The sequence below is a fragment of the Coccinella septempunctata genome, chromosome 8, assembly GCF_907165205.1.
Source record: "Coccinella septempunctata chromosome 8, icCocSept1.1, whole genome shotgun sequence".
Taxonomy (NCBI): Eukaryota; Metazoa; Arthropoda; class Insecta; order Coleoptera; family Coccinellidae; genus Coccinella; species Coccinella septempunctata.
In genome coordinates, this window is record NC_058196.1 from 26,170,655 (window position 1) to 26,197,317 (window position 26,663).

The following is a 26,663-nucleotide window of genomic DNA, read 5'->3' on the forward strand; positions in this document are numbered from 1 at the left end:
CCAGTCTTTGGAATGTTTATTTTCCATTCCATGTATCTATGTTCTAAGAGACTAACTAGATATCAATACATCCTCGAACATGAAGGGAAGCAAATTATCATTTTTTTTTTGAGCAGTGCATTTTGAAGGGCATCAAACAATTATTCACATATTGAAATGTACCTACAGGTAACAATAACTCTTCGGACATCCGATTTCATGCTGCCATCTCAGTCTTATACAGAAAAATTCATCAGATCTCTGTAGTTACCGTAGTGAAATTCAAACCAAATTCAATAAATCCGTTTTTCTCATATTTCATGTGTTTTTCCAGGCCGGCCACGCCGAAACAACGAGGAGCAACAGGCGGAGAGAAGCAGAGATCACGTTTCATAGCTGCGGGAGGCCGTTGCGAGATTGTTGCAGCTCTAATCCCTCGGGAACTCTGATACATCAACCTAAAGCAGGCACTTCCTACGGGCGGCGTTTGCGGTCTGTCTCCTGCTCGGAATGGGATGTTGGGTCTTGTTCGCCTTGCAGATTCCGTGATTTAGTGGGTGTAAACGGATTCTGGCTTAACTGTACAAGTGTTTCCACGCCATAATTTCCGTAGAAAACAGATTTCTGCGTTGCACTTGCGGCGTAGACATATCCTTCATTCAATTTTATTTTAGCAGTCGGTTGGCCATGGAAATTTGACACATTTCACTCTGTATAGTACGAAAATGTGAGGTTATGACGCTTGTCAAAACATTTTTGGGTTTTAAATCAACGCTATGTTGCCCGTTCTACGTAAAAGTTTCTGTTATTACGTATTTTATCACAATGTCGAATCTCTTCGGAAAATATGTGACGAACATAATTGAAGTTTATACAAACTGATTGAAGGCATACCAAATCCAGTTATTTGCATGGAAAATACAAGAGATCAGTATAATACCATAATATGCACTAGCTTGAGGAGAGTTAATGTTCGTTATCTTCTTTGGATTATATCATTCGTAGATTTCAAAAATATTTACCCGAAGATGCATATGATGCAGTGGTTGGGATGGTTATCTCCCGAAGGAATTAACAGATAATTACAAGAATGTTAAATTCTTCAACAAAAATCATCATGCATCAATATAAGTAAAAGGAAATAAAGGAAGTTTCAATCAAGAACTTCACCTTTGAACAAAAATATCACATGAATAAACAATTAGCAGGACAACTGGCGCGTATTTGTGGCTGTTCATCTTAACAAATTGATGTAATAATAATAATTAGGTATTTATTAGTACCTTAAGACATTTACATTGTATAGGACAAGTCAAATGAAAAATAGAAAAATCCATTTTAGGGAACTTATTCTCCGATAACATTTATCGAAAATCCTGTAGTAAACTTTTCGCATTAATTCACTCAAACATAAAATTCTCAAATGCCACCACTTCTCCCAATAGAAGGAAATTCTTTGTCATCCTCTTCATTCACAATCTTTCTGATTGTGGAAATATCCATCTGAAATATAAGTCGTTTAGATTCAGATGAAACATTATAAATTCTCTTACATTGAATATGTTCGCTAGCGTCTGACGTATTGTGGATTTCAGAATATCAGGGTATAACTATTAGAATGAGCGGACCTGAATTCTAAATAGCACTTTCTGAAACCCTGTTTCATTTTTCAATCACTTTTGGCATTTTCGTAATAAAAATTGATATTAGTTGTGGCAACGGCGTTATGACATTAACGACATTTCATGAGTGCCAACCTAACTTCGTTCTAGTTACAAAAACTTGAGAAAATTATTTCATGGCCAACCGACTGCTAAAATAAATTTGAATGAAGTATACGTAGTGTTCAGTTGTATCTTCTCTCGGCGAATGATTCCCTATATATATACAGGGTGTCCCAAAAGTAGTTACAACGTTAGAGTGGACCAAATACTATCGAATGACACCAACATCAGTTCAGCGAAAATGTACCGTTTCCAAAATAATTGTAATTTTATAAAAATACCTAAAATTGCCGATTTTCGTACTAGTTTCTTCAATCACAGGGTCAGTTGGTGATTAGGGAGAGCGATTTTAGCTCATATTAATCCTAGATTTTTGCAGTAAAGTAGATTATCGAAAATTTCAGTAAATGTGAATTAAAACATTTTTTTCTCTACACAATTCTTATTACGTAGAGTAAACCCTCCCTACAGGGGTGATAATACAATAATCTAGGATTAATATGGGCGAAAAACGCTATCCTCAATCGCAAATTGACCCTGTGATTGAAAAAAATATGTCAAAAATCGGCAATTTCAGGTTAGGTTAGGTATTTGGTCTACTCTGTCATGGTGTGACGTTCGATTCACTAGTTTTGGGACACCCTGTATATTCTCTTGAAAAGGAGCATAACGATTTTCACTTATTTATCCCAGAAAAAATCCATTCCTTCCTGTGAGTGTAGTGGATTGTAAGAGATGAAACTGTTAACAAAATGAACTGAAATATTTTATATTGAAGGGCATCTCGCACTGCACAAATTGATCCTTTCTTTGAAGAAAAAGAAAATCCAGGGAGTCTCCCCCAAGTTACCAGAAAATGTTATCTGAAATAGTAAAAAACAATAGCAGAAAAATGTGAGCTAATAAAAGTATTTTCTATATGTCAGATTGATCTGAAATTTACAACCCAATTCAAAAAGAATCGAAAACAGCTTGAATAGCCCTAAAAACATCTTGATATACCTATATAAATAGAACAATGATTAACCAGATGATTTATGGTTTCTTCTTGTTCCCCACATTCACAACTAGGGCTCTCAACTGAATTCCATCAGAAAAGCATACTATTGCAACGTCCGTGACCTGTTCTTATACGATGCAGAATACAAAATATTTTCCTGGGAAGATCAAAACCAGGAACTCTATTCGAGGAATCACTAACTAATTCTTGATTGACAATAGTGCACGTATTCCATTCAGACTGCCAAATGTCCTTGTCCTTTAGGCCCGTTTGTAACAATTTTCTGGTGAATTCTCTACAAAATCTTAGCAAGAATACCCCAAGATTATTCTGTATGCAACTGGAAATATTTACCATTACATGCACACTTTCGGTAGAATTCTCTGTTCAGTTGCATACAAAATAATCTCTGTCGTTTTTTTGCGAGAATTTTGTAGAGAATTCTCCAGAGAATTTGCAAACGAGATTTACATTCGAATTGAGAAAAGGGTTGGACCATAAGGGTTTACGCGATTTCAGTCTTGGAATCGTTTTTTCTGGAATATGAGACATAAATGGGAATGAGTCAGGAAAGGATAATGAAAAAATGAGTGAAAATTATTCCAAGAACACTCTGTCTACGAATATGGGGCCTTACAATGTTTAAAAGAACTGGTAATCATTGAATATAGGTGAAGATCTAATAGTTCCAGTAATAATTCTCACAGAAAGATTCAGCTGTTAACACAAACAGTGCAACAATATTCAGCAGCCGAAAAAACCAAAGCTATAGGGCTGCCCTTCGAAAATGTTCTCATGAAAGAAATACCACCTAGTTTATGCAGGATATTATTCCTAGTTTTCAACTATAAATATAGGATTGAAGTTATTGTTCATACATAATGTCTCTAAAAAATTATTTATTTATTATTTTATTTATTATATTATAATTTATTATTTATTTATTTATTTTTTACTGAATGAAAGATGCAAGTACAACATTTCTCTCGATTTCTCAAAGAGTATTTCTCCTAGTAAAAAATCTCGAAATTTCATCGACCACAGTGCAATCGTTAGGTATTGACGAATTCTTAACTAACCCCATCTTTTTGGGTATTTATTCATGAAATTTTTCAAGGCAAATAGGTCAGTAAAGGTGGATTTTCTGGCCTTAGTAGGCATATTTATCTGGTAGATTCCAAAAAAAAATCTACAATCAATTCGGCGCTTTTTTCTCTTCGTCTCATTTCGTTTCGTTCACCCCACGCCGAATATCATTAATCGCCAAAATTAGCCCTCCAAAGGCTGCCGCAACCCCAACCCCTTCGGCTATCTCACACGTAATATCTCACTCCCGTTTTGAGTCCAGAAAAGGGCATTAATATAATAACGGCTCGTGGGAAAAGTAATATCGGGTTTAATACAGTAGAACACGAACATTTCTGGCGTATTACGAAAAAAGCGGCGTATAGAACTAGAGACAGGAGACATTAAGTAACCGCCTATATATCGATGCACGATCATTAACATAATGGATACGGGGTTTCGTGTTCTCTGGGAAACAACCGATGGACGACATATATCCGTGTTGGTTTTTCCGCTTTTCCTCTGGATACTCGGGAAAAATTAGGCGTTGTTAATGAAGGACGTAGGGATATTGGCTAGGTACGGAGGAGGGTAAGAATTGTTTGATCTGCGGAGGGATTGAGGATAATGCATCATTAAAAATGTTATGTTTAGCATCACTATTCTATCGATTATAATACATGTATATAGATAGGTCATATTGAGAAAATAGATTCTGTAATAAACGAAATATATCAACTGTCTATAATCTATTTTTTTCTTTTATGCCTATTGATACTCTTTGTCTGTATTATATTTATGTAATATATCTTAATTTGTATGTATGGTAACCCTTCAACTTTTTGTCACAGTGCAGAAGAAAAAGTTAAGTAAAAACGTATTATGAATCTGAATAGATTCATTCGTTTTTTATTCAATCATTGTGTTCCAGAGAGCTTACTACCCCATCTCAAATAGTTTCCTCATTTTTAATTTGATCTTTCCATACAAAATGATAAAAAATGAAGGAACGATTTTTCTGAAAATTGTGGATTTTTCATACCTGGCATAGAAATATGCATAGCTATTCAGGAGTATTCATTGACTATTCAGGGTTGAATACTAAATGAATTTGACGTATAAAACTATATAAAAATATGACGTATAAAACTATATAAAAATATATTGACATCATTAATCGAAAACAAATCAATTCCTCATTCATATTTTTTAACCGAGTCAAATCATCTGTTAATGCTTTTGCTTTAACCAAATTTTTTGTGACATGAACATGTCAAACAGAATATATATTTTAATATCGTCAATTTGAGCATTTTTTTATTATATTTCGAAAATGAAGAGCAAGATATTCAAGAAATGTATCTCAAAATTTTAATCCTGAACAAAAGTATTTATTACTCTCAGGAGGATTACTAGATAAAATGAAAAAATAACTGAAGAATCAGTGTAGCCCATCTAAACACTGAAATATTAGTTTAGGCAAGGTGGCGTCATCTTTCGACCGTTCATCAAACTTGGAACATAAAATACAAAAGGTGGGGGATAGTTCTTCCTCTCGATACGAATAGATGTCCCCACCTTCGTTCTCTTTGCCATTAAAAAGGATAGATGTCGCATCCGTCGTCAATTTGAATGTAGAATTTCACAAAATTACAGTTTTATGAGTATCACCCTTGTATGAAGGCTAACTTTCAAATATAAATTTCCATCTTTGAAATGGCATCTCCCTTCGTTCTGATTTTAAACTCTTAAAACCATGCCCTGCTTTATAAGCACGTTTTATAGCTGAAAATTGATGAATACGACGAAAATTACACATCTCATTCAATAATACGTATATGAGAATGAAATTTATAGATTCAAAATTGAATTACTCAATAAATTACAGCGCTTAGCTTTGAATATCTCTCAAAAACTGAGAGGACCATCGTCTGATAGTATATAGACGCTTCTTCTTTCAATTCCAATCAATACCATTTCTTTGAAGATTGAATCACATAATTTATAGACTGAACTATAAATACGATGATTTTTCATTTTTACAGCTACATATCTCTCTCAAAACGATTTCATATTCTGATTCTCTTACTTTTTTCAAAGGATGTTTAAAATTATGATAAGTTCCAAAACATTTTGATGAATATTATTGTTTCACAAGGGAAAAAATATCCAGAATTTCAGTATGAGTAAAAAATATATTCAGTGCCGAAAACAACACAATACAAACATGTAATAAAGGCTATCCCATATCATGCACATTTTCTAGTACAATCATATATTAAGGGTAAAAATGTTGAATTTGAAAAGCGAATATCAATATGGTAAAACTGAATTACAGATATTAAATAACAAATGTTATAATGTCAGTAGAAACCAGCAAGAATGAAATTAAAACAACAAAAATAAGTATATATTATATGAAAATGAAGTGATGCATTTAAAAATAGAGCTGTAGCTAGCTACAAGCCATATCCCATGACATTTAGCTCCTAAAAATAGTGGATGATCTGTGAATCTGAAAAAAATGTAGCATAGGTAGGATTTCATCTCGAAATGTGATTCTTCATTGAAAATCACAATAGGAAATGAAACATATTTTTCAATTATTGAGCTGAATCAACCGCGGGGAAAAGTGTATCAAAAATATAGCAGAAAAAAACGCTATATCGTTTAAAATTGAATGAAAATGTGTTAAAAATTGAGAAAAGGACGTACCACTTTTGTACTACTAGTTGTTATGTATGACTGTACCGTGTTTTACTTTTTTTCTCTCTTTTTCTTCTCTTCCTCATCATCATCTCTTACTGTAGTGTTTATGGTAAGGTTACCAGCCAATGCCTGCGCCAGTATCTGATGGATAAGAGCCTCTGCGTAAAATTTTTGTTGTTCACATCGGATTATTCTGAATTTCTCAGCCAAATTAATGCCCATATGTTCGTATCGATCACAAGTTCTCATCCTCTCAGCGAAACAAGAATGCTTTCGTTGGGTGGTATCTTCTGGACCTGTGTATGTCGTTTGTGTATCGGCAGTATTAGTATTTTCAGATTCCTAAAAAATCTACTGGTCAGTGTCCCATTCACTAGCTCAATTATGACGTCATGGAGTATTTAATAAACTTAAAATTATTATTTGCATTTGAAAATTTCTTGAATTTTAATTATTCTTTTCCTAGTGTTGATTCTTCAGTGTAGTTTTTATCAGGGGAACTAGGAATACAATGAATATTTTCATCCAATAAAGAAAATATGCCTAAACGACTATTTCTTCAACAGATATTAAAGTAAGGATTATATTATCTAGAATCTAGTGATACTTGCCTTTGTAAGCGGTGTCAGCACGCTTACAGCATTAGATGGAGTTGCAGTAGCGGTTCCTTCAATTTTGTTAACCTGAAATAGAATGATTTTGTCGTTCAGATTTCTTCATATATTTTTTTATCATATTCAACAGGCGTATTTCCAATATCAGGGCTCAACAATAAAGAACCAAGAAGTATCCCACATTTGGGAAAGTAAGAAAAATGCCGCATTTGAACTGCTAAATATTTTCCGTATCTGAAAAAATAAATAATGAAAACCCGCATTTGGGAAAGGAAAAAAGAAGAAAAAATAAAAATACAAAATTTTCTGTTGATATCCACTTGATTGTCAATTGGAAAAGGCATATTGACACAAGGTAAAGTTGATACATGCTAAATAAGAGACAAAATTGAAAAAAAATCAGAGTTTGGAATATCAAAAATAAATATTTTTGATATGGAGGAAGAAAATTAATAAAAAATAAAAAAAGTCATTGATACTCACATTTCCTGTAGATTCAGGGGGTACAGGGGTATCTGATGATGAAAAGATCACTTGGCGAGTCTGAAATAATCCATTTTTTAGTTCGCCGAGTGTGATTTTTGGTATTCTTACCACGCGAGTTAAAGAACAAGAAGAGGTAGGTCTGTCATCATTAGAGATGCATATCTTCAAGGATTCAGTATTCCCAGGCACTGCCGTCCCACTAGTAGAGGCACCGATATTTTTGGATGGAGAACATACTATCACACCTTTATGATCATCCTAAGAAGTTATTAATGTGTTAAAAAATATATTCTTTTAAAGTTTTCTCGAAAAATTTTCATATCGTAAATAATGCTAGGGATTCAAGTTTTTAAGTTCTCCGACATGTTACTGAACGAATAATATATTACTACAAGCAAACTAAGCAAGACAAACAAGTCTAGATACGGATTATCAACATTCAAAATTTCATAGCCAATTTGGCGACGAATATAGGATACCCAAATAAAAAAGCAAAATGTAGGAAAGATGTACATATGTATTAGAGTAGATTAGAGATCATCAATTAATTATAGAGATACATTATTCCAATTAGACACATGTGAAAGATATATATTCACGAACCTTTTTTCCAGACGGTGGCGTTGATGTGGGTCTGGTCAAGGCTTGTAACAGAATTGGACTTCCAGTACCTACAGTTTGGCTGCCGCTCGGTTCGGTTATCTCAATTGGCTTAACATCAGAGACACTTTCCTGAATTAATGGAAATACAATAAGCACAAATGAACAGGAGGAATTGAAATCAATCCAAAATGGAAGATTGTAAGCCAATGTTTAGCGATAATTTACAACATTTCAGTAAAGAGGGAATGGCAAGAACATAATCTTCCAAAGTAGTTGCTTCCAATGGTTTTGGTCTTATTTGACCTCACTAGAGCCATACAACTCCCACCTCTATGAAAAGAGGAGCGGAATTGACTGACATCCAATACGAGGTGGCACTAGAAAGTACTGAAAACACACCCAGCAGATGTCGTTTAAAATATAAGTATTGCATCCCCAATTCCATGTATAGTAAGAAAACCACGAGTTTTAAAATCTGAAAAATCTTGATTCTCGTATCATAACTATAGTTATAATACTTACTGTAGATCGGTTTCCAACAGACCTGTCTTCGTTCGATTCGGAAGGGTCCAGGTACTGAAAATGTTGTCAAAATTAATGACACTATTAAGTTACTACGAAGATTGGTTGGGCCAACGGAAACTTTTCACTTCAACTCTGATTTTTCGAATGTTTTACTGAAAAGTCAATGATTGAATGATGGCCAATGAGATTTGTACTTACCGCATCCAGGTCATCATCTACTGAATTCTCAGCCTCATCGGTAGTTTTTTCTTTCGTAGAATTGGCACTGGCTCGCTATAAAGAGAAAAAAATTCATAACTTGTTAAAAAAAAGTTTGGTCAGTTTCAAAAATGACAGATTTCCGCACTAGTAGCATTTGAAGGTCGAGGTTCTAAAATAGATCCATATAACATGTCATGAGACTTTAAATAATGTGAAGTTTTTGTGCCCATTACTGTAAACGAAATACTCGTATGTTTATTGAAAAAAATTATTTTCGATTTCTTTTTTCGCTCAAGAAGTTGTTCAGCAAGATATGTTCATTGAAAATAATGACTTCATCGTACAGAACTGAAAATTTTACTCACCCTTGTACTCTTCCTCCTTTCCCATTTGTTCTTGGGCGTCTTGGTATGAGGTTTATTTGGCTTCGGATTCTATGGTGATAACGACAAATTTAGGTGCATTACTTATGTAGTTATCAATTTTTCAATAAAATTTTTGAATTCTGAAGATGCTCTCGAAAAAACAAAACAATAGAATAAATAATAAATTTCATTTATATAACAGTTTATTAATTATTCAGAATAGAAGAAGATGAAATGAATCAATTATTTGATAATTTAAATTTATTTTCAACAATTTCCTTATGTACCAATGTATTTTTATTGGTAAACATGACAATTTTGTGTTTTTATAAAATTATACACAGTTTTTTTTTTGTACAAGACAAATTGAGACTGAAACGGTAATGCCTCTAAAGGTATTTGAAAAACTCACCATGTTTAGACGTTATTGTACTTTTTTATTTTCTTGATAGTATTTTCAATTGTTACAAATTCGAAGAAGTCAATTGAACCTTGACCCACACAATGAAAATAGACGATCAAAACCGACAACAATTAATAGACGTCAATAAAAATATAACAAAGAACACGAAACTATTCATCTCCTAGGTATGGAGAAGAGAAGTGAAATACTGAAAGAAAACAATAAAATATGGGTTATGAGTGAAAAAAATTCAATATGAAAAAGTTGCTGAAGATAATACCAATACGACCTTCATGAAATTATGCACTTTCTGCTACTGAAAAAACAAACAGATATTCTGTGAAACCTTGAACGAACAGCGAAGTCAAAAATATTGTTGTACAATTCTTCAGATGAGTTATTTGTGGAAATATCATATTTTAATTTTTCAAATCGGCTGACAATTCATTATATTCGTGAAATTCTCAAATATGTCAAGAAAACTTTTCTCGGAGTTGTTCATCAGTTTCCCAAAGTGATGATCACCACTGTGTCAAAATCTAGAAATAAAATGATGCATAAGCATATTTTATCAATTAAGTCGTAATAATTCAATAAATAAGTCGGCTCAAGGCCTTTCTGCGCCCTGCATAGTACCACCATTTGGTCAGGAAGTTACAAATGATTATTTATCCCTAAATTCTTCGGAATAACCTAATTTGAAGGTTCGAGAAAGAAGAAAAAAATATTTTATTCAAATTCTCATTTATTCTCAAGAATTTAGGCTTGATCACATAGAAATCTACCAGAACTGTTGATTCAGATTGGTTTTGTGATTTGTTTTGATCCTCCAGCGTATATTGTTTCATAGTGTTTCCAAAAATGAATAGGAAATGAAGTCTAATTTTTCGTGAATGCTCTGTCACGATTGTTCTTAGTGGCTGGATAGCTTGAAAATGGAGGTATTATGTATGCATCTCTGCAGTAATTCATATTCAACAGGTTAGAGGGGATTTTTCAGAAATCAAACAATTTTTTTTTTTATTTTTTTTTTTTCTGATTCCACATTGCAATGTGAGTCCAACAATTTCGATGAACAATAAAATACAAATCATTATATTAGGTAAAAACATTTTTTCTTTACATCATTGCTCATTGAAGGAAATAATGATTTACATGATTAAAAACCTAATGAAGATATCAATATACTGAAATATTAACATACAATTAAACAAAACACAACAATCTCAATAATCACAAATTATTTAAAATATATAGAAGAAGATAATTAGAATGATGAATATTCGCATTCAACTCGTTGTAAACATCGAACAGTGCTCGTTATACTATAGTGAATCTCGGCCATATTTCCTCTTAGATTTCGAAGACCTATCCTTTTCCTCTTTCTTTTTTTTGCATTCTGACTTATGGGTTATAAACCTTTTTTCGAATTTGTAAACTTTACCACAGGTCTCACAGACGAACTGAAAAAAGTATAAAAGTATATGTAATCAAACCGACTAAGGAAAAAATTAGAAAAATATTCAAAAAAGTATATTCTGCTAGTACTGATCCTTGGAAATGTTCCACTTACATTGTTGATGTTTTCTTTCTTTTCACTATGGCTCTTTCTTGGACTAGTTCTCCTCATAGATTCAGCTGGACCTGATTGACTCCTTCTGGAGGAATCGGTTTTGGTGGAACGACGCCGTCTGGTGTTCTCTTGAAACAGAATCTGGTAGGGCTGATTTATTGGGTGAAAAATTAATAAATGGCACAGAAAAATAGGTGGTTTCTTATGTATAAAGTCTATAGTCAACAAATTTGGCACAGTTGGAGATTACGCATTATATTTACCTCGAATTCAAATTCGTTGGAATTTGAGATGAGTTAAAAAAAAACAGCCTTGGAAGATTGTAATAAACACCTACGACATACTCACTTCTGGTATATTGCTCATTAAAGGAATAGACGTTGGATGTGCTTCCTGTACTGGCTCATGCAGTTGGTACATTTGTGCAATTTCGGGATTTACATAGCTTGACAAATGTACAGCTTGTCTGGATGATTGGGTAGATCTCTGGCTCTCCTAAAATACATTTAATTCGGAACTTTTTACTTGAGCTACATGCAATAGATTCAAATGAATAGTTCAACACAAGAGATGTTTCCAGAGAAAGTAATGCACTCATTTTTTTTGTGAAAACAGACGATAACACAAAAACTACTCTGTAGATATGGTTGAAAAAGTTACCGCTTCATAGGAAGCGAAAAAGAACGATAACCTAAGTTGAAGAAATATCTTTTCTGAATATTTGATCTTACCTCAAGATTATGTTGTTGAGCATTATATTCTTCTATGGGATATTGGTAATTGGTCGATTCATGAGTATTAGAAGAGAAGCTTGTTGAAGGTCTGTCTCTACTCGTATATGAACTGACATTACTTTCAAGATCCTGGAATATGTGAGATGACTATCAATTTCATTTCAAAAAATTTGCAATATCGGACAGATGATTTATGAAAAAATGATCATATACTATTCAACATTTTTTAATTGATCTGTGAAAATTGGAGAAATCAAGATCGAAGAGGAGAAGTAATAAGTTTGATTGAAGAAGGCAATACGTACATAGGTATAGACAAGACTTCGGAGATGTTGTGCCTGAAATAAATAAATGAAAATCCAGTTGAAAATCCGATAAGAAAAAACATTGGTAGGTAAATTATTTTGTTGCTCACTTTTAACACTGTTTTTAACACATTGTTTCAGTTTAAAGAGAAGTCATACTTACAGTCTCGTCTAGGTAGTTTTGAAGGTGTTGTGCCTGAAATAAATGGATGAAAATATAAATTGGTGTACAAATTTGAAGAAAAAAATCGGAGGAAATAATTTGGACATTTTGAGCAGTGTTAAATACTTTGATTCTGATACAAAAAAATTGCCAGCTTTGAAGTGATCGAGGAAAATAGAGATCAAAGTGAAATTGATACTTATCGACAGCTCACAGCAAAAAATTTTAATAAAAGATGTCCAAAAAATCTCTAATTTTATTTAATCCAGCTAGATTTGATCCTTCAGAAAAAAAAACTTGAACAGACTTTCATATTGCCCTGTCCATAGCAATCCATTTTCATCTTACAGATTATACAGAAAAAAGTTAATTTAATTATCAAAAAGTGGCATATAAGGTAAATTATATTCCAGTGTAAATCTGTAAATCTTACCGGAGTTAACTGTGTATTACTAGCTAAGTCTGCACTCTGTGTTCCATATATGTTTGTATCGAACTCAGGTGGCATGACTGTTGTGGCAGTGGCCTAAATTCGAGAAAATCTAAACTCAGCATAAAGACAAGAAAGACAACAAGTTTATACGTCAAAATTGACGAGAATTTAGAAAAAATACAATTTGAAAAAACACTTACAACATGGTCCTGATAGTTTTGAAGGTATTCAGTCTGAAATAAATAGATGAAAATCAAGATAAAAATCCAAAATCGACAAATCTCAAAAAAAGTGGCAACTTTTAGCACTGTTTTAAATTAAATGGATTATGTTTGCTCGAATAAATATAATGAACTGAACTATTTGGATATGAGTAATTGTTTCTGCGAGGATAGTAAAAGTCCAAAAAAATATTGCAAAATGTGAAAAAGTTTGATCAAGTATCAACAAGTCGCCTCACCGGAGCAATTTCCATATGTGAAGCTTCATCTGCTGTTTGTATTCCATATAGGTTTGTGGCTACCATTGTGTCGATATCAGGTTGTACGACTATTGTAGTGGGAGGGTCCTGAATTTGAAAAATATAAAATTAGCAGAAAGAAAAGGTAGCCAACAAGTTTATATCTCGAAATCGACGAAAATCTAGATGAACATCCAAATTAAGGAAAAGTTCCTAAGCTATGTGTTGATCACTTTAACCTCTGACTTCCTTTCAGTTAAAAAAAAATAGTACTTACAGTCTGGTCGAAGTAGTTTTCTTGGTGTTGTTCCTGAAATAAGCACATGAAGATCATATTCCAGAATGCAAAAAAAAATCGAAAATTATAAGTTAGTCAGTTAACCTTTAACATAAATAGGGTTATAACATTGATAGCTTTGGAGTATTAAGAAATGAACATAGTTTCCTTCAAGCAAAGTAAAGAAATGAATATAAAGAATAAAAGGTAAAAAAATGAAGATTATACATAAAAAAAGTTAACTTGAGAATCATCAATATAACCACTTATATTTAATTCTAAATCAAGTTATCTCACCGATGTTAATTGTGTATTGTTAGGCAAGTCTGGACTTTGTATTCCATGTATTATGTTTGTGGCGACTCCTGAATCCAAATCAGTTGTCATTGCTGTATTGGTTGCAGGACCCTAAAGAAAAGAAAATCTATTATAAAATCAGGCAAAAGAGGGGCAACTAGATTACATCTAAAAATCATTTTGGCAAACCCAACAATGAGTTTTCACTCTGACTTGCAACTTGAATGTGGAATAATGTATAATAATTGCATATCGAATAATACTAATGGCTAATATACGAAATTGAACGCATTCATCTTACCGAGGTGATTTGCGAGTAAATAGTTTCTTCTGCTCTTTGCATTCTAGATGTGTCTTCTGTAACATCCGTATCAAAGGGTGCAGTCGACGAACCTTGACTCTGCAATTTCAAAAAATCTTCAAGGAAGAGCCGAACTAATGTATATTGTTTATTTTCTTGAGAGTTTCAGAAGATGAAGAACATTAGCCCATCATTCAGCTTCAAGATATTTTAAGCCCCAATTATGCAAAACTTAATTAACACAATACTTTGCTATGAGTAAGATGCCATATGATTCAAAATAATTCACCCAACGTAAGGGTTCTAAGCGCTTTCCTAGCTTAGTTGTATTTTGGATGATGTAGAACAGCGCATGGTTGAAAGACTTGGATCTCTCGACTAGCGCATGTCCTAGCTAGATCATCTCATCACGAACAAGTTTGTCAATCGAATAAAGGCGCAGTCACTAAGGACGCAACTATCTCACCGCAATCGTTGGTTCATGCGTGTCTTCAGTTGAACTTCTTCTGGAACCAATACGAAGATCTAAACCAGATAAACCTGGTGTTGGAGCCTGAAAAATAGTTCAGAATATATAGAGAGAATAGAAAAAACAATGTTTTTACATAATTTCACTCTTTTCCTATGACTAGAAAATAGTTTATTAAATACCATAAAGTTTCAGAACAATGGTCATAAAAGACTGATATGAGATGAAAATAAGATAAATCTATGTATCTCACCGGGTTTAGTCGCGGGTTATTGGAACTATGTGCAGTTGGTATCCTAGAAATACCCGCTGTATAGGGTGCATCTGACATGATTGGTGAGTTTGAGTAACTCTGAAATAAGATCAAATTCACAGTAAGAAAAGAAAATGTATTTTTCAAAACATAAAGAAAAAAACAATTTGTGGAAAAGAGATACACTTTTTCATGGGTTATAATTCATTATTGGGATATACAATGACAGTGTTAAATTCTCCATTTTGTTCAATGAATAGGTTACAAAATCAATATGAAGTCATTTAGACATGATCTATCTCACCAGAGTAGTATGAGTCACAGAACGCCTCTGATTGCTTGGTGTTCCACAAACAAGATGAGGTGAAAAACGCTGAAAAAAAATCCATATCAATATGCAGAATGAACATGGTACCCATTTCGGAAATTGAATAGTATAAACCGATACATAACAGACATAACACCCGCGGGTTGAAAATTGGAAACACCAATTCAACAAAGTTCATCAAGTTGAGATTAGGTGCCAAATCCTGGTTTAAGTGCCAAATTCATGATGTCCATATATACACAACAAAACCAATTCGATCAACTGAGTTGAAGTGTGTAATGGTTAATCGAATATTTTTAAATCTGTCTTACCGTGATTGGTTTACGACTATGCGTGCTTGAAATTTTCAAGCAGCATGTCCTCCTGGGAACAGCGCCTGTTGATATTGTTGTGGGCACTGAAGAACTCTGAAAGCATCAAAATAAAAGTCTGTTAAGGAGATACCATCAATTAAGCCTCTCACAAAGACAGAAAACAGTTCGAAAAAAAGATGATATTAAAAGGGTATAAGTATTCTCTAAAGAACGTAACTATTATTCTACAATTAATCAAATGATCTCACCCGTGCCCTATTTGTACTTTGGGATCTAGATGTGCTTGCTGCACCACTTCTTGACAAGTGTGCAGTGTCTGATCGTAAACCCTAAAATTCGAATTTCAACTTTAATGAGAACAAATACCGAATATTTCGATCCTGAAATTTATTCTTTTTTTCTCAGGGTTGTACTGAGTTATCACATGATCTCAAGAAATTAAAATAAGTACAACAATTCAAATAGCTTTTCAACTCTCACCGTAACAGACTGCCTAAGGTTTTTGTTTTTGTCCCTCTCATAATTAATGAAATAATCATTCACATAAGCTCTCAAATCCTACAAATAAAAACATTTCAGTTGATCTAAACGAGGGGTGGGCTCAAAAGGAGTTCTTCAGTCAAATTTGGTATATAATTTCAACTCACATCGTACGACATTCTTGCTACTTTTGCATAGTTTGTGGAACCTAGATCTTCAGTAGTCAAAATTTTCTCCACCTGGAAGAGGGAAATCCAGGATTGTAGTGGCTTAGAGAAGTAATCTATTTGGACGAACTACTTTCAATTTTCATTCATATATTTATAAAAAATTCCTTCATTCAGGGTACTTACGAAACTTGCACGATAGCTGCATGGTACTGTTTCCTGAACAAAAAAATGTATACAAAGTCAGTAAAAAATAACCCACATATCTTCGGTGTTCACAAATTCTTAAAAAATGCTCGAACATTTACTGCAACCACAAAACTTACCGGGTCGAAAGGCGAAATAGGTACACTGGTCAGACAATCAACGAGGGACTGTGCTCTAGATTGACCGTCATTTTCTGGAGGATTTTCATTCTGAAAAATTTTGATGAAAATGTCAACTCTCAATCTGGATCTAATTCAATCTAATCTGTCGCAGAATATTCAAAAAAATTACATCATCGGGAGACCAACAGAAAGTTAACACATAAATTTTTACTCATCATGTCGAATTTTCAGCTTACCGGATTGTCTTGCACTAATGCAAATGGTGCAATCTGTTCCAGGACTGGACGAGGCGTCACAGGACGCAGATCGGAATCCTGAAATACAGAATGTTTAATTTTTTTTCAATATGATCTTTCGAAAGCCTTGTTGATGATAAGCAATGAGCTTATTTTTTTAAATATACGAAAATGCAAAGAGTTTAGCTATCTTCACGTTAATATGAACAGACTTTGTTATTTTTGCCACTAATCTACTACATTATTTTGGATTTTATTTTGGTTTTTCTAGAATTACCTACCTAGATCTACCTGACTATTTCGCTGTCAGAGATCATAATTCTACATGTGTATTTTTATGTGGAATATTTGAAATTTCAGAACACGATGATTTAATTTTTCATCGATTTAAATGTTCAAAAAAATATACTTACAGTTGTTTGAGCTAACATTCGACGAATGCCCATCTGAACCGCCCTTGTCTGAAATCGGTAAATTAGACAATTACATCAAAGTTCGAGAGTCGCAACAAAAAAGCATAACATACATTATATAGATGTGCAGGCAGTTGACATTTGCATCTGGGAGCTTTGTTAATAAAGCTTCTAGCTAGTCCAATGAAATGCTGAACTGGCAGTCTCTGCAAAATAAAGGAATATAGTTTGAGGAATTGGGAATTTATTCAATATGAAATTTATGAAAAAGGACATATGTGGAACATAAATTTTTTTTTCGTCAAAAAAAGAATTAAAAAAAAATGGCCAACTGCTCACCCTAAGCCTATTAGTTAGTCTGAGAGGTGCCCCAAGTGGTGGAACATAACTCAACGCTACCTAAAATAATTAACTAGGGAATTATCTGTCATTAAATTTAATGGGAAAAAATTACATTTTTCAGATAATATGGTGGTTCATGAACTTCAATGCCAGGAAAACTCATTGTTCTTCTCATTCCAGGGGGAATCTGCAAATATCATTTTTTAGTGCAACTTGATTTTTCTCTTCGGTGTCGTAATTAAAACTGATAATGAATAAAAAATTTTTTTGTAAAGTACTATCGATAACTTACCTCCATATGATCCGAATTATTAATTGGCAAACTTCTTCTCCTCCTTCTTCTTCTTCTTTGAGGGGTCTACATAAAGAAAAATTATAATCAGAGTTAATTCGACATAATTTTGGGTTTAGTCTTACATCTGGAACTTTGAATTCCGTAGAAGCCTGTAATTAAAAAACAAATTTCATTTTTTCCTCATATTTTATTTATTTATTTATTTATTTATTTATTTATTTATGATATGATACGGAGATTCGTTTTGATTCAACAGTCTGACGACAAACTCAATTAAAATATGAGTACGACTAAACTTATGATATACACATTTTAATTTTTCAAATATTCCTAGATGAACATGACCACAGAAATGTCACGAAAAAAATTGAGAAAAAAACCGACTAACTCACCACTCGTGAAGGACCAGGTCGACTCTGAAAAATTCAATAGAAAACAAAGATCATGAAAAAAGTTGAAATATGAGAAAAATGAAATAATTAGCTTTCAAATGATAACACCGTTCATAATCTTTGTATCCGAATTTTGAATTCAAGTGAATAGTTTATTATTTTGAGTTTTTAGATACTTCAAAGGATATCGGAAATAGTAGTTGGTACACTGTGTTTCACGTGGATTTTGTGACTTATCCATTCAAGAAAATTGAATATTGAATTATCAACGTCTTAGACTATTTAAAATTTTGCTCATTGTGTAAGTTACAAGATCCCTAAGTGAACCAAGCATCTACTAATCAATAAGTACCTCAAACATCTATATTACAATATGATAAACATTTTAAATCCTCTGTCACAAAGTCATCCAAATATTTTGCTATTTTATATATGTGTAAAATATTTACGTTTGAATATGGAGATACGTTGCAACTGGTACTACCCGATGATCTAGGATGTACTCTCTGGAAGAAGATATGAAAGTATATTAAAAACAAATTTTAATAAAGAAGTTGAAAGCCTACTTCTTGATGATCAGGTTCCGGTGATATTTCCATGTCCATACTTCCAGCAGTAGAATTCGCGCTGCTCTGTGAAGGGAAAATAAAAATATAATAAAAATAAAAAAAAATGTTTTTGGGAACAAGTTTGAACTCACATGCCGCTGATTCTCTGGAGAAATATCCATCATTGCACTTCCGGCAGAGGGTGGTGTACGAATCTAAATTCAAAGTAGATAGACGTAAAATAGGATTATGCTAATTGAAGAACATGACTTACAATCTGATCAGATAGTGGCGAAATATCCATGGGTACACTTCTAACAGAAGAAGGTGAAGCCACCTACAACAAATCAAACTATTTCATCAAAACCATTCTTCAGTGCAAAAAGATGATAACACTCACATTCTGCCGATCTGCTGAAGATAGATCCAAAGGTGTACTTCGAGGAGAAGCAGGGGAACCACCCTGCAATAAAAACGAATTCAAAAAATCCCTATAATGCCGATTTCAAATACATACAAGTTGAAGATTTTCGGAATCTATTTCTATACTTCTACTGGTACCAGAAAGTGGTGTAGAAACCTGCAATAGGTCGAAAAAACATAATTTTCAGATTCAAGGTTAAACAGAAAGTTTCGAAATTCATAACGTACTTGTTGCTGCTGTGCTGTCGAAATATCCGTACTTTGATCAGAGACGGGCCTGATAATCTGTAAAAATAATTTTTTTTAACGAGAGTAGAGTACAGGTTTCAGGTGAATACTTTCTACTTACAAAATGCTCGTGCACGATGATTCTGGGAGCATTAGTTGTGGCAGAAGGGGGTGTTGAACCACTTTCAAAATGTTGTTGCTCTGGAGGGCACTCAACCTGAAAAATTTACAACAATTTTATTCGTCAGGACCTAAGCAAATGTAATCAAGGAAGGTCTAGCACTGAAAAATGTTGAAATTTTTTTTTGCCTTTCTTACTAACGATACATACAAGGTGGTCCCAATACAAACAATGGTGGTTCAGTTAGAAACAAAACGATGGTGCATGAAAGGGACGAAGTGAGGGACGTGGCTGTCTTAGGTCATGTAGCTATGGGTTTTATACTTACATGTTGCTGCTGACGCTCAATGTCCACGGAAGTAGCTCTAGAAGGAGGAGGTGTACAAACCTGCAACTAATTCACCAATAAATTACATGCAGAATGAAATCTTCTGTCAATTTTACTAACGTTATTTTGTTGGCCCTGCGAATATTCGTAATATACACTAGATGAACCAGGAGTATCAAACTGAAAAAAATGATTGATTCCATTACAAAATCTTATGTGAATTGAACTGCAATACATACTGGTGAATGATATACAGGCTCTTCAACAGTGTTTGCAGGAGAAAATGGTGGGAATGTCTATAAAAGAAATATAAATTAATGGTACATTAACGCGAAATGAAATCAGTATTGAGTGAAATGGACTACGTACATGAAGCTCTTGTGGTGGTGAATTGATCCATTCATATATACTACCAGCCAAAGCAGGTGAGCCAACCTGAAAAACGAAAGTTACTCTGGATTGAAAGGGATCTGACACAAGCAAAGTGTCTACTAACATGTTGCCCATCTGCTGGAGGGATTCCAATTGATGAAATTTGTTCATGAACCTATAAAGAAAAGAGAAATTATATATAGGACGTGAATTTTCATACTTTATAGGAGTTACGAACATAATACTGCCGTTGAAATTTGAAATATCGAATATGAAAAAACATTTGAAATTATATTAACAGATTAGGAATAACTTACATGATGATGATTCGTTGTAGGTATCTGATGTGTTGTAGGCATATCATATGCTGTAGGCATTTGATATGTTGAAGGCCTCTGAAATGTTGTAGGCGTCTGATATGTTGTGGGCGTCTCATATGTTGTCGGTATCTGATAATAATATGTTGTCGGTATCTGATAATAATATGTTGTCGGCATCTGACAATAACATGTTGTCGTCGGTATCTGATAATAATATGTTGTCGGTATCTGATAATAATTTGTTGTAGGTATCTGCAATGGAGCATTTCCAGTAGAAAGAAGGTTGGGATCCTGAAATAAATGAATTATTGTCATGTGCGTGAAATGAATCCAGCAATTTCAGATTTTCGAAAAAATATTCTATGCTGAATTTGTGCTATTTCGTTCTTTTTCTTTATTTCAATGGCACAAAACATAGGCTAGCACAATCCAGCACAAAAAAATGCCGGGCCAACTTCTCTGAAATATCAACGTTTGAAATAATGAAGCCACTGCATGACAAATGCATGTTGCTGTTGCATTGAAGAAAAATATATTCTTACACTTCTAGAAAGAGGAACTCTGACAAACTCTGAAATTCAGTTTAGGTTCAATTAGGCTAATTTATACATACATATTGCTGTTGCTGTGCTGATCCACTGGTTTTCTTCGACTTGATGATCATTTCGTACTGCAAAGATTTAATTATAGTGTTTGAACTTTGAAGAGACAGTTGATTATGATTTACCAGTGCAAGGCCAAGTCCTTCCATCACAACTTTTACTGTTCCTGGAGGTGCTTCTTCGTTTTCGTTTACTACCTGCACAGACCGTCAATATTAATATCAATATCTATCAACAATCTGCTAGAAAAGTGTCGGGTTGTTTCAAAACTACTCACGTAGTAAAAAGAGTTAGAAGAATCGTCCATGTCTGCATAGGTTCGGTCTGATGCCGATGTTCTCAACTGTAAAATGAAATACCATAAGAATACCAGAAATTCCAAGACAACAACTCTTAAAATTAACTAAATTAATACAAGTCTGTTTAAAAAATTCATAGATATGTATTGTCACTGATTTAGCTTGTTATTCTGTAGGATGGCATAGCTCATTATGAAAACTCAAAATTCCTTAGACCTCAAAAATCTACCGCTATATAATAAGTCAAAGACTCACCCTGTATATTGCGAGGTATATTGAGGATCAAAAAATTTTTTCAGCAATCATCAATTAATATCCTCTGTAATTATTCAGAGTAGAACACTTATACCGAAGCAACATCGGAAAATTCACAAACTTACCGGTGGTGATTGTCTTGTTTGATGTCTTGGAGGGGTGCTTCTTGGAGTACTCGGCACAGTCTGAAATTTAGAAAATTGTATAAATCACCGGAATATCATCGTCATCATCAGGTTCTACTTACCTGAGATGTCTGCTGTGGTGTTTGCCCCTGGAAGAATAAAAAAATATGAATATCTGCTCTATAATTACGTTATTCGTTCAATAAAATCTTGGCACATTTTCAAATATCGCACATCATTGATATCAATAATATTGTAGAAGAAATAAAAATCAGCGATACTTACAGATTCTTGTCGTTTTTTCCTGTTTTCCAACATTTCTGCCTGAAAAATAATATCGATAATCAGCTCAGAGGGTTAAAAAAAATTAAATACTCACTAATGCCGCAGCAAGACCTTCATATGGTGGGAAAATGGCCGTTTGGTGATTTGTGGACTGTAATAATGATACTATGTATATAGGATTTACTGAAGAAAAATCAAATTTGATTTCAGAAGAGTTCATTGTTTTTCTCAACTTGAATTGAGATATAACTTACTGTTGAGGATTGTTGAATCTGCAAAAAAAAAATTAAAATCTTTATTCACGGTTACAGAATTCAAAATATTCATAACGCTCAGCTTTATGAATTTTATAGGCAATATACTACTCAAAAATTGAAATGGTTGATCTTGTTCTTGCACTTCAATCAAATTTTCAGTATTGCTGTACCTATATCTCATGTAATATTATGATATTTAGTGAGCATATGCTACTTGATGCGTCATATCGGAAATTTGGTACATGTTCTATAACATTTTCTAACATAAATGAAACGCAATTTGACCAAACTATTAACTATAAGGTGTTAGCTCCTTATGTCAATTGTTTACCTCCGTTATAAGGTTCTTGAATCTTTTATTCATATGGATTTAAAATCAAAATTTCGAATTTTCAAAAGTCTAGAAAATATTTCAATCATCAGTTTCAAACTACTTCAGTGAATTCCAAATGAAGATATACTACTATTTTGAAGGGAAACAGCACCATAATCGAGTTTGATTATAAATAAGAACCATTCATACTCACTGCTAGTGTCCGATGTTTTCGATGTTCTTCTTCCAAACAGTTGGCAGAAGTTATTCCTGAAATTTTCAAGTATTATTTATCTGATTAATTATTACCGACTAATTTCATAGTGAGATTTATGAAAACTTCGAAAGCGAAAATCACACCAGGTTGACATGACAGTTTTTTATGACTTCTTCTTGTATTTTCATCAGTAAAGTAGTAGAATCTGATGATTAAAATATTATTAATGTGTACTAAAAATTAACACTCACATCAGCTTCATTCCTATGTTGACTTCCTGCAGCAGAGGAACTTGGGGTTGGATTCTGAAATCGTACAATAGTTAGAAAAAAGAAGAAAGAAAACGTATCGAGAAAGAAATATTTATGTTGAACAATCAAAATATTTAAAAGAGAATTTTACGAAAACCAATACTCATTTTTTAAATGAGCATTCCATCATATCTTATGCTTGCCTCGAAGTGAATTCTAACAAACCTACAATTGTTCGCAAGTAACAAAAGTGTTCTTCAGATCAATTTGTCTCAGATGAATTCATGATGAGTCTGTGATATTAATGTTACAAACTAAAATGTTAATTGAGATAAAATTTTAACACGTACCACTCTTGCATCAGTTTCTGATTGACTATGTGTTGTGGGTTGTTGAGTAACCTCCTGAAAAGATATGCATTTACTGTATATTATTTTAATTGTTGTTCGAAACGAAAATTTTGTTTTAAAAAATTTGAAAGAAATTTATGGGAGAAATATATGGATATGGATGTATAAATATGTTACCCTAGAGGTTGATAGTTTTGAGCAAATCATTATGGCGATGATAATCACATTGAAAAGTGAAGGCCTACCTGTCTTTCTCCAGGTACTGGTTGACTTTCTTCACTGACTTCTCGAGTGGGATGCTGAAACAGATTGGTCAGTATCGAATGATATTAACAACATAACTGTATTCTTCAAAATGATCAAATTATTTCTTTATATTCAAGAATTTTCAGAAACTGTTAGGTTAAGATTTTGAAAATAGTGCTCAGTATGAAAGATAAATACATACTACTCTTCCTGCAATATTTGATTCATTTCCAACGTCAGGAGGATGTTGACTATGCTCCTGGAATTAGTTCCCAATTATTCATAAACGGAAATTAAAACTAGGAAATATAAGTTTAATACCAACTAAACAGGGCACAAAATGTATAGAGGAATATTCCTGGCTTCAAAATGATTCAAAGTATAAGAAAAATTGCAAATCTGCAAATATTCCCGGTTCTCAAAGTAAAAATACTGAAATACATATCATACATATCATACATAATATTGATTAAAAAATGAAATGAATACCTACCTGTATTCTTCCAGGTTCAGATTCAACACTATCTCTTATAGGTTGCTGAGTGCTTTCCTGAAATGGTTACAGTTGATGAATTAATGAACAAATAGTAATAAAATAATTATTTCAGGATTAGAAAAATGATTCTCAATAATCATTATTCAATAAGTCTTAAAAATTGTATATCCAAAACCAGAATATTTTCGATATCATCAGGATAGAAACCTAAAGAGCAAAACATTATTATCTTTTCGTGTGTGGAATTTTTCGGATGTTTCAATAAATTGATCAAATGTACACAAGTGTCAAGAAAGTTACATTGAGCTGTGGAAGCCATTCCATAGAAATTATTTGGGGTCAAATAATCTCCAAAACGTTTTATGCCTGTTTTTTTTTTTCAAATTCTTTAAACTATTCTCTCTTTATTCCACGAAGAATTTTTAGAAATGAGAGGAATATTCAGGATTATACTGAACAAGCAAATGATACCTATATAAATTAAAGAAAATAGACACAAATTGACCACTTACCTCTGTTTCTGTCCTTGATTGATCCCTTTCTGCAGATCTTTCAAGGTTCTCCTGAAACGTATCAACTTAATAGTATAATTACTTTAATTTAACACTACAGCTTTCCAAAAATATCATCTTCTCAGGTGATTCATAATAATAGCTCTCAAATTATATCATATATGGTAGAAATAGTAAATTGAGATTAGTCACTTATTATTATCTTCACCTCCTTATATGTTCGATATGTCTGATTTTAGTGTGAATGTTGATAATTTACCTGCAATTCGAAATCTTAATTACCTGAGCAAGGGTTGACAAACGTCTGACCAATTCTGGATATTGTTGTTCATTCTGGAAAAATGAGAATAGAATAGAATAGAATATGAATTATATATATTCATATATAATGTACGAAATTGAATATATATGGAATTTATATCCAGGGTGTGGCGAAATGAATGGATAATATGATACCACTGAGAGGACGTTAGGACATCTCAGAAAAATAATTTTCTAAGTTCAGTAAAAGTTCCTGGGTTTTTGAGATATTCGACATTTTCGAAAATAGAAAAAATTACACTCTTTGCCACTCTTTTAGGTGAAAAGATTCCGAAAGAAGTAATTTGAGCAATCTGTTTTTTGAATAGTATTCCAGGATAGATGCGCTATCGAATGTAATTTATGATTTTCGAGAAGCATGCATATTCTTTTTTGAAAAAAAGATCAATGACCTATTCACTACTCTTTCTCTCTCTCAGGATGTTCCATTAGTGTCTCCATATCCTAATATAGAATGGATAGAATTTGTTTTGAAGATTTTAGAAAACCAAACAGTTGATGATTCAATAGAGAATTGCACTCCAGAGGGCTCTTCGAAGTCAACTCGAAAATGAAAAGTGAAAAAACAAAAAAAATAATTTTCTCCTAAACTAGGCCAGATATTTGAAATTTTGGTATGAAAATATAGGTTTTCGAACACGCTGAATCTATTGCGAGCAATTCCGAAAGCTTATCTCGCTTCGTTTAGATTTTCGTCTCGGAATTTTTCAAAAATTGCAATTTTCAATCTGCGATATCTCCTGTTATATTCGTCTGATCCAATTGGGATTTCTGGTTTTTTGATCAGCATTGCCAAGGCTTCTACCCAAGCACAAAAACTCGATTTCGAAAATCTTGATTTTTGGGGTCAAAAATGAGCAAGGGATTAGACCCCCCAAAAATGACATATTTGCTACTCTGTCTGAAAATCAGGATGTTCTATTACTCTCTAAGGATATGGAGTGCATAGAATTTGTTCCAAAGATTCTAGAAAATCAAAGAGTTGATGATTCAATACAGAATTGCACTCCAGAGGGCTCTTTGAAGTCAACTCGAAAATGAAAAGTGGAAAAACAAAAAAATTAATTTTCTCCTAAACTAGGCCAGATATTTGAAATTTTGGTATGAAAATATAGGTTTTCGAACACGCTGAATCTATTGCGAGCAATTCCGAAAGCTTATCTCGCTTAGTTTAGATTTTCGTCTCGGAAATGGAATTTTTCAAAAATTGCAATTTTCAATCTGCGATATCTCCTGTTATATTCGTCTGATCCAATTGGGATTTCCGGTTTTACAATAAGCATTGCCGAGGCTTCCATCCAAGCACAAAAACTCGATTTCGAAAATCTTGATTTTTTGGGTCAAAAATGAGCAAGGGGTTAGACCCCCTAAAAATGACCTATTTACTACTCTGTCTGAAAATCAGGAGGTTCTATTACTGTCTCAGGATATGGAGTGCATAGAATTTATTCCGAAGATTGTAGAAAACCAAACAGTTGATGATTCAATAGGGAATTGCACTCCAGAGGGCTCTTTGAAGTCAACTCGAAAATGAAAAGTGGAAAAACAAAAAAATTAAT

General features: G+C 33.1%; 2 protein-coding genes across 10 annotated transcripts in view; both read right to left on the reverse strand.

The window, feature by feature from the left end:
• Positions 1–5,943: 5,943 nt before the first annotated feature.
• LOC123319321 lies at positions 5,944–9,897 on the reverse strand. The gene is made up of 10 exons (XM_044906221.1): positions 9,684–9,897; positions 9,272–9,340; positions 8,904–8,978; positions 8,703–8,756; positions 8,181–8,309; positions 7,686–7,835; positions 7,575–7,634; positions 7,089–7,160; positions 6,484–6,819; positions 5,944–6,283 (listed from the first exon to the last, which is right to left on the reverse strand). Exons 1-9 carry the CDS (start codon positions 9,684–9,686, stop codon positions 6,526–6,528), a joined length of 906 nt encoding a protein of 301 aa, XP_044762156.1. The 5' UTR covers positions 9,687–9,897; the 3' UTR covers positions 5,944–6,283; positions 6,484–6,525.
• An 870-nt stretch (positions 9,898–10,767) lies between these two features.
• The window catches only part of LOC123319434, a 48,712-nt gene continuing 32,816 nt past the window's right edge, over positions 10,768–26,663 (reverse strand). For 8 of the 9 annotated variants that reach the window (XM_044906407.1, XM_044906403.1, XM_044906408.1 and 5 more), the window contains 58 exons: positions 25,066–25,116; positions 24,784–24,834; positions 24,269–24,325; positions 23,978–24,034; positions 23,775–23,828; positions 23,530–23,583; positions 23,180–23,233; positions 22,396–22,413; positions 22,236–22,292; positions 22,142–22,180; positions 21,979–22,005; positions 21,857–21,916; positions 21,455–21,520; positions 21,303–21,374; positions 21,189–21,245; positions 20,573–20,866; positions 20,380–20,430; positions 20,253–20,318; positions 20,123–20,179; positions 20,004–20,063; positions 19,884–19,949; positions 19,556–19,651; positions 19,435–19,491; positions 19,301–19,363; positions 19,184–19,246; positions 19,058–19,120; positions 18,936–18,998; positions 18,802–18,867; positions 18,685–18,741; positions 18,236–18,259; positions 17,966–17,992; positions 17,841–17,906; positions 17,661–17,735; positions 17,546–17,605; positions 17,320–17,412; positions 17,207–17,254; positions 16,794–16,871; positions 16,555–16,644; positions 16,415–16,447; positions 16,229–16,300; positions 16,062–16,139; positions 15,830–15,910; positions 15,579–15,674; positions 15,244–15,312; positions 14,940–15,038; positions 14,684–14,770; positions 14,218–14,316; positions 13,917–14,027; positions 13,620–13,652; positions 13,343–13,450; positions 13,083–13,115; positions 12,883–12,975; positions 12,450–12,482; positions 12,287–12,319; positions 11,979–12,110; positions 11,596–11,742; positions 11,248–11,397; positions 10,768–11,137 (listed from right to left, as the gene is read on the reverse strand). In XM_044906407.1, coding sequence (XP_044762342.1) covers positions 11,000–11,137; positions 11,248–11,397; positions 11,596–11,742; positions 11,979–12,110; positions 12,287–12,319; positions 12,450–12,482; positions 12,883–12,975; positions 13,083–13,115; positions 13,343–13,450; positions 13,620–13,652; positions 13,917–14,027; positions 14,218–14,316; positions 14,684–14,770; positions 14,940–15,038; positions 15,244–15,312; positions 15,579–15,674; positions 15,830–15,910; positions 16,062–16,139; positions 16,229–16,300; positions 16,415–16,447; positions 16,555–16,644; positions 16,794–16,871; positions 17,207–17,254; positions 17,320–17,412; positions 17,546–17,605; positions 17,661–17,735; positions 17,841–17,906; positions 17,966–17,992; positions 18,236–18,259; positions 18,685–18,741; positions 18,802–18,867; positions 18,936–18,998; positions 19,058–19,120; positions 19,184–19,246; positions 19,301–19,363; positions 19,435–19,491; positions 19,556–19,651; positions 19,884–19,949; positions 20,004–20,063; positions 20,123–20,179; positions 20,253–20,318; positions 20,380–20,430; positions 20,573–20,866; positions 21,189–21,245; positions 21,303–21,374; positions 21,455–21,520; positions 21,857–21,916; positions 21,979–22,005; positions 22,142–22,180; positions 22,236–22,292; positions 22,396–22,413; positions 23,180–23,233; positions 23,530–23,583; positions 23,775–23,828; positions 23,978–24,034; positions 24,269–24,325; positions 24,784–24,834; positions 25,066–25,116 — 4,182 coding nt within the window. In that variant the 3' untranslated portion in view covers positions 10,768–10,999. The remainder of the gene's footprint in view (positions 11,138–11,247; positions 11,398–11,595; positions 11,743–11,978; positions 12,111–12,286; positions 12,320–12,449; positions 12,483–12,882; positions 12,976–13,082; positions 13,116–13,342; positions 13,451–13,619; positions 13,653–13,916; positions 14,028–14,217; positions 14,317–14,683; positions 14,771–14,939; positions 15,039–15,243; positions 15,313–15,578; positions 15,675–15,829; positions 15,911–16,061; positions 16,140–16,228; positions 16,301–16,414; positions 16,448–16,554; positions 16,645–16,793; positions 16,872–17,206; positions 17,255–17,319; positions 17,413–17,545; positions 17,606–17,660; positions 17,736–17,840; positions 17,907–17,965; positions 17,993–18,235; positions 18,260–18,684; positions 18,742–18,801; positions 18,868–18,935; positions 18,999–19,057; positions 19,121–19,183; positions 19,247–19,300; positions 19,364–19,434; positions 19,492–19,555; positions 19,652–19,883; positions 19,950–20,003; positions 20,064–20,122; positions 20,180–20,252; positions 20,319–20,379; positions 20,431–20,572; positions 20,867–21,188; positions 21,246–21,302; positions 21,375–21,454; positions 21,521–21,856; positions 21,917–21,978; positions 22,006–22,141; positions 22,181–22,235; positions 22,293–22,395; positions 22,414–23,179; positions 23,234–23,529; positions 23,584–23,774; positions 23,829–23,977; positions 24,035–24,268; positions 24,326–24,783; positions 24,835–25,065; positions 25,117–26,663) is intronic. The other variant, XM_044906405.1, reaches the window with a different exon arrangement.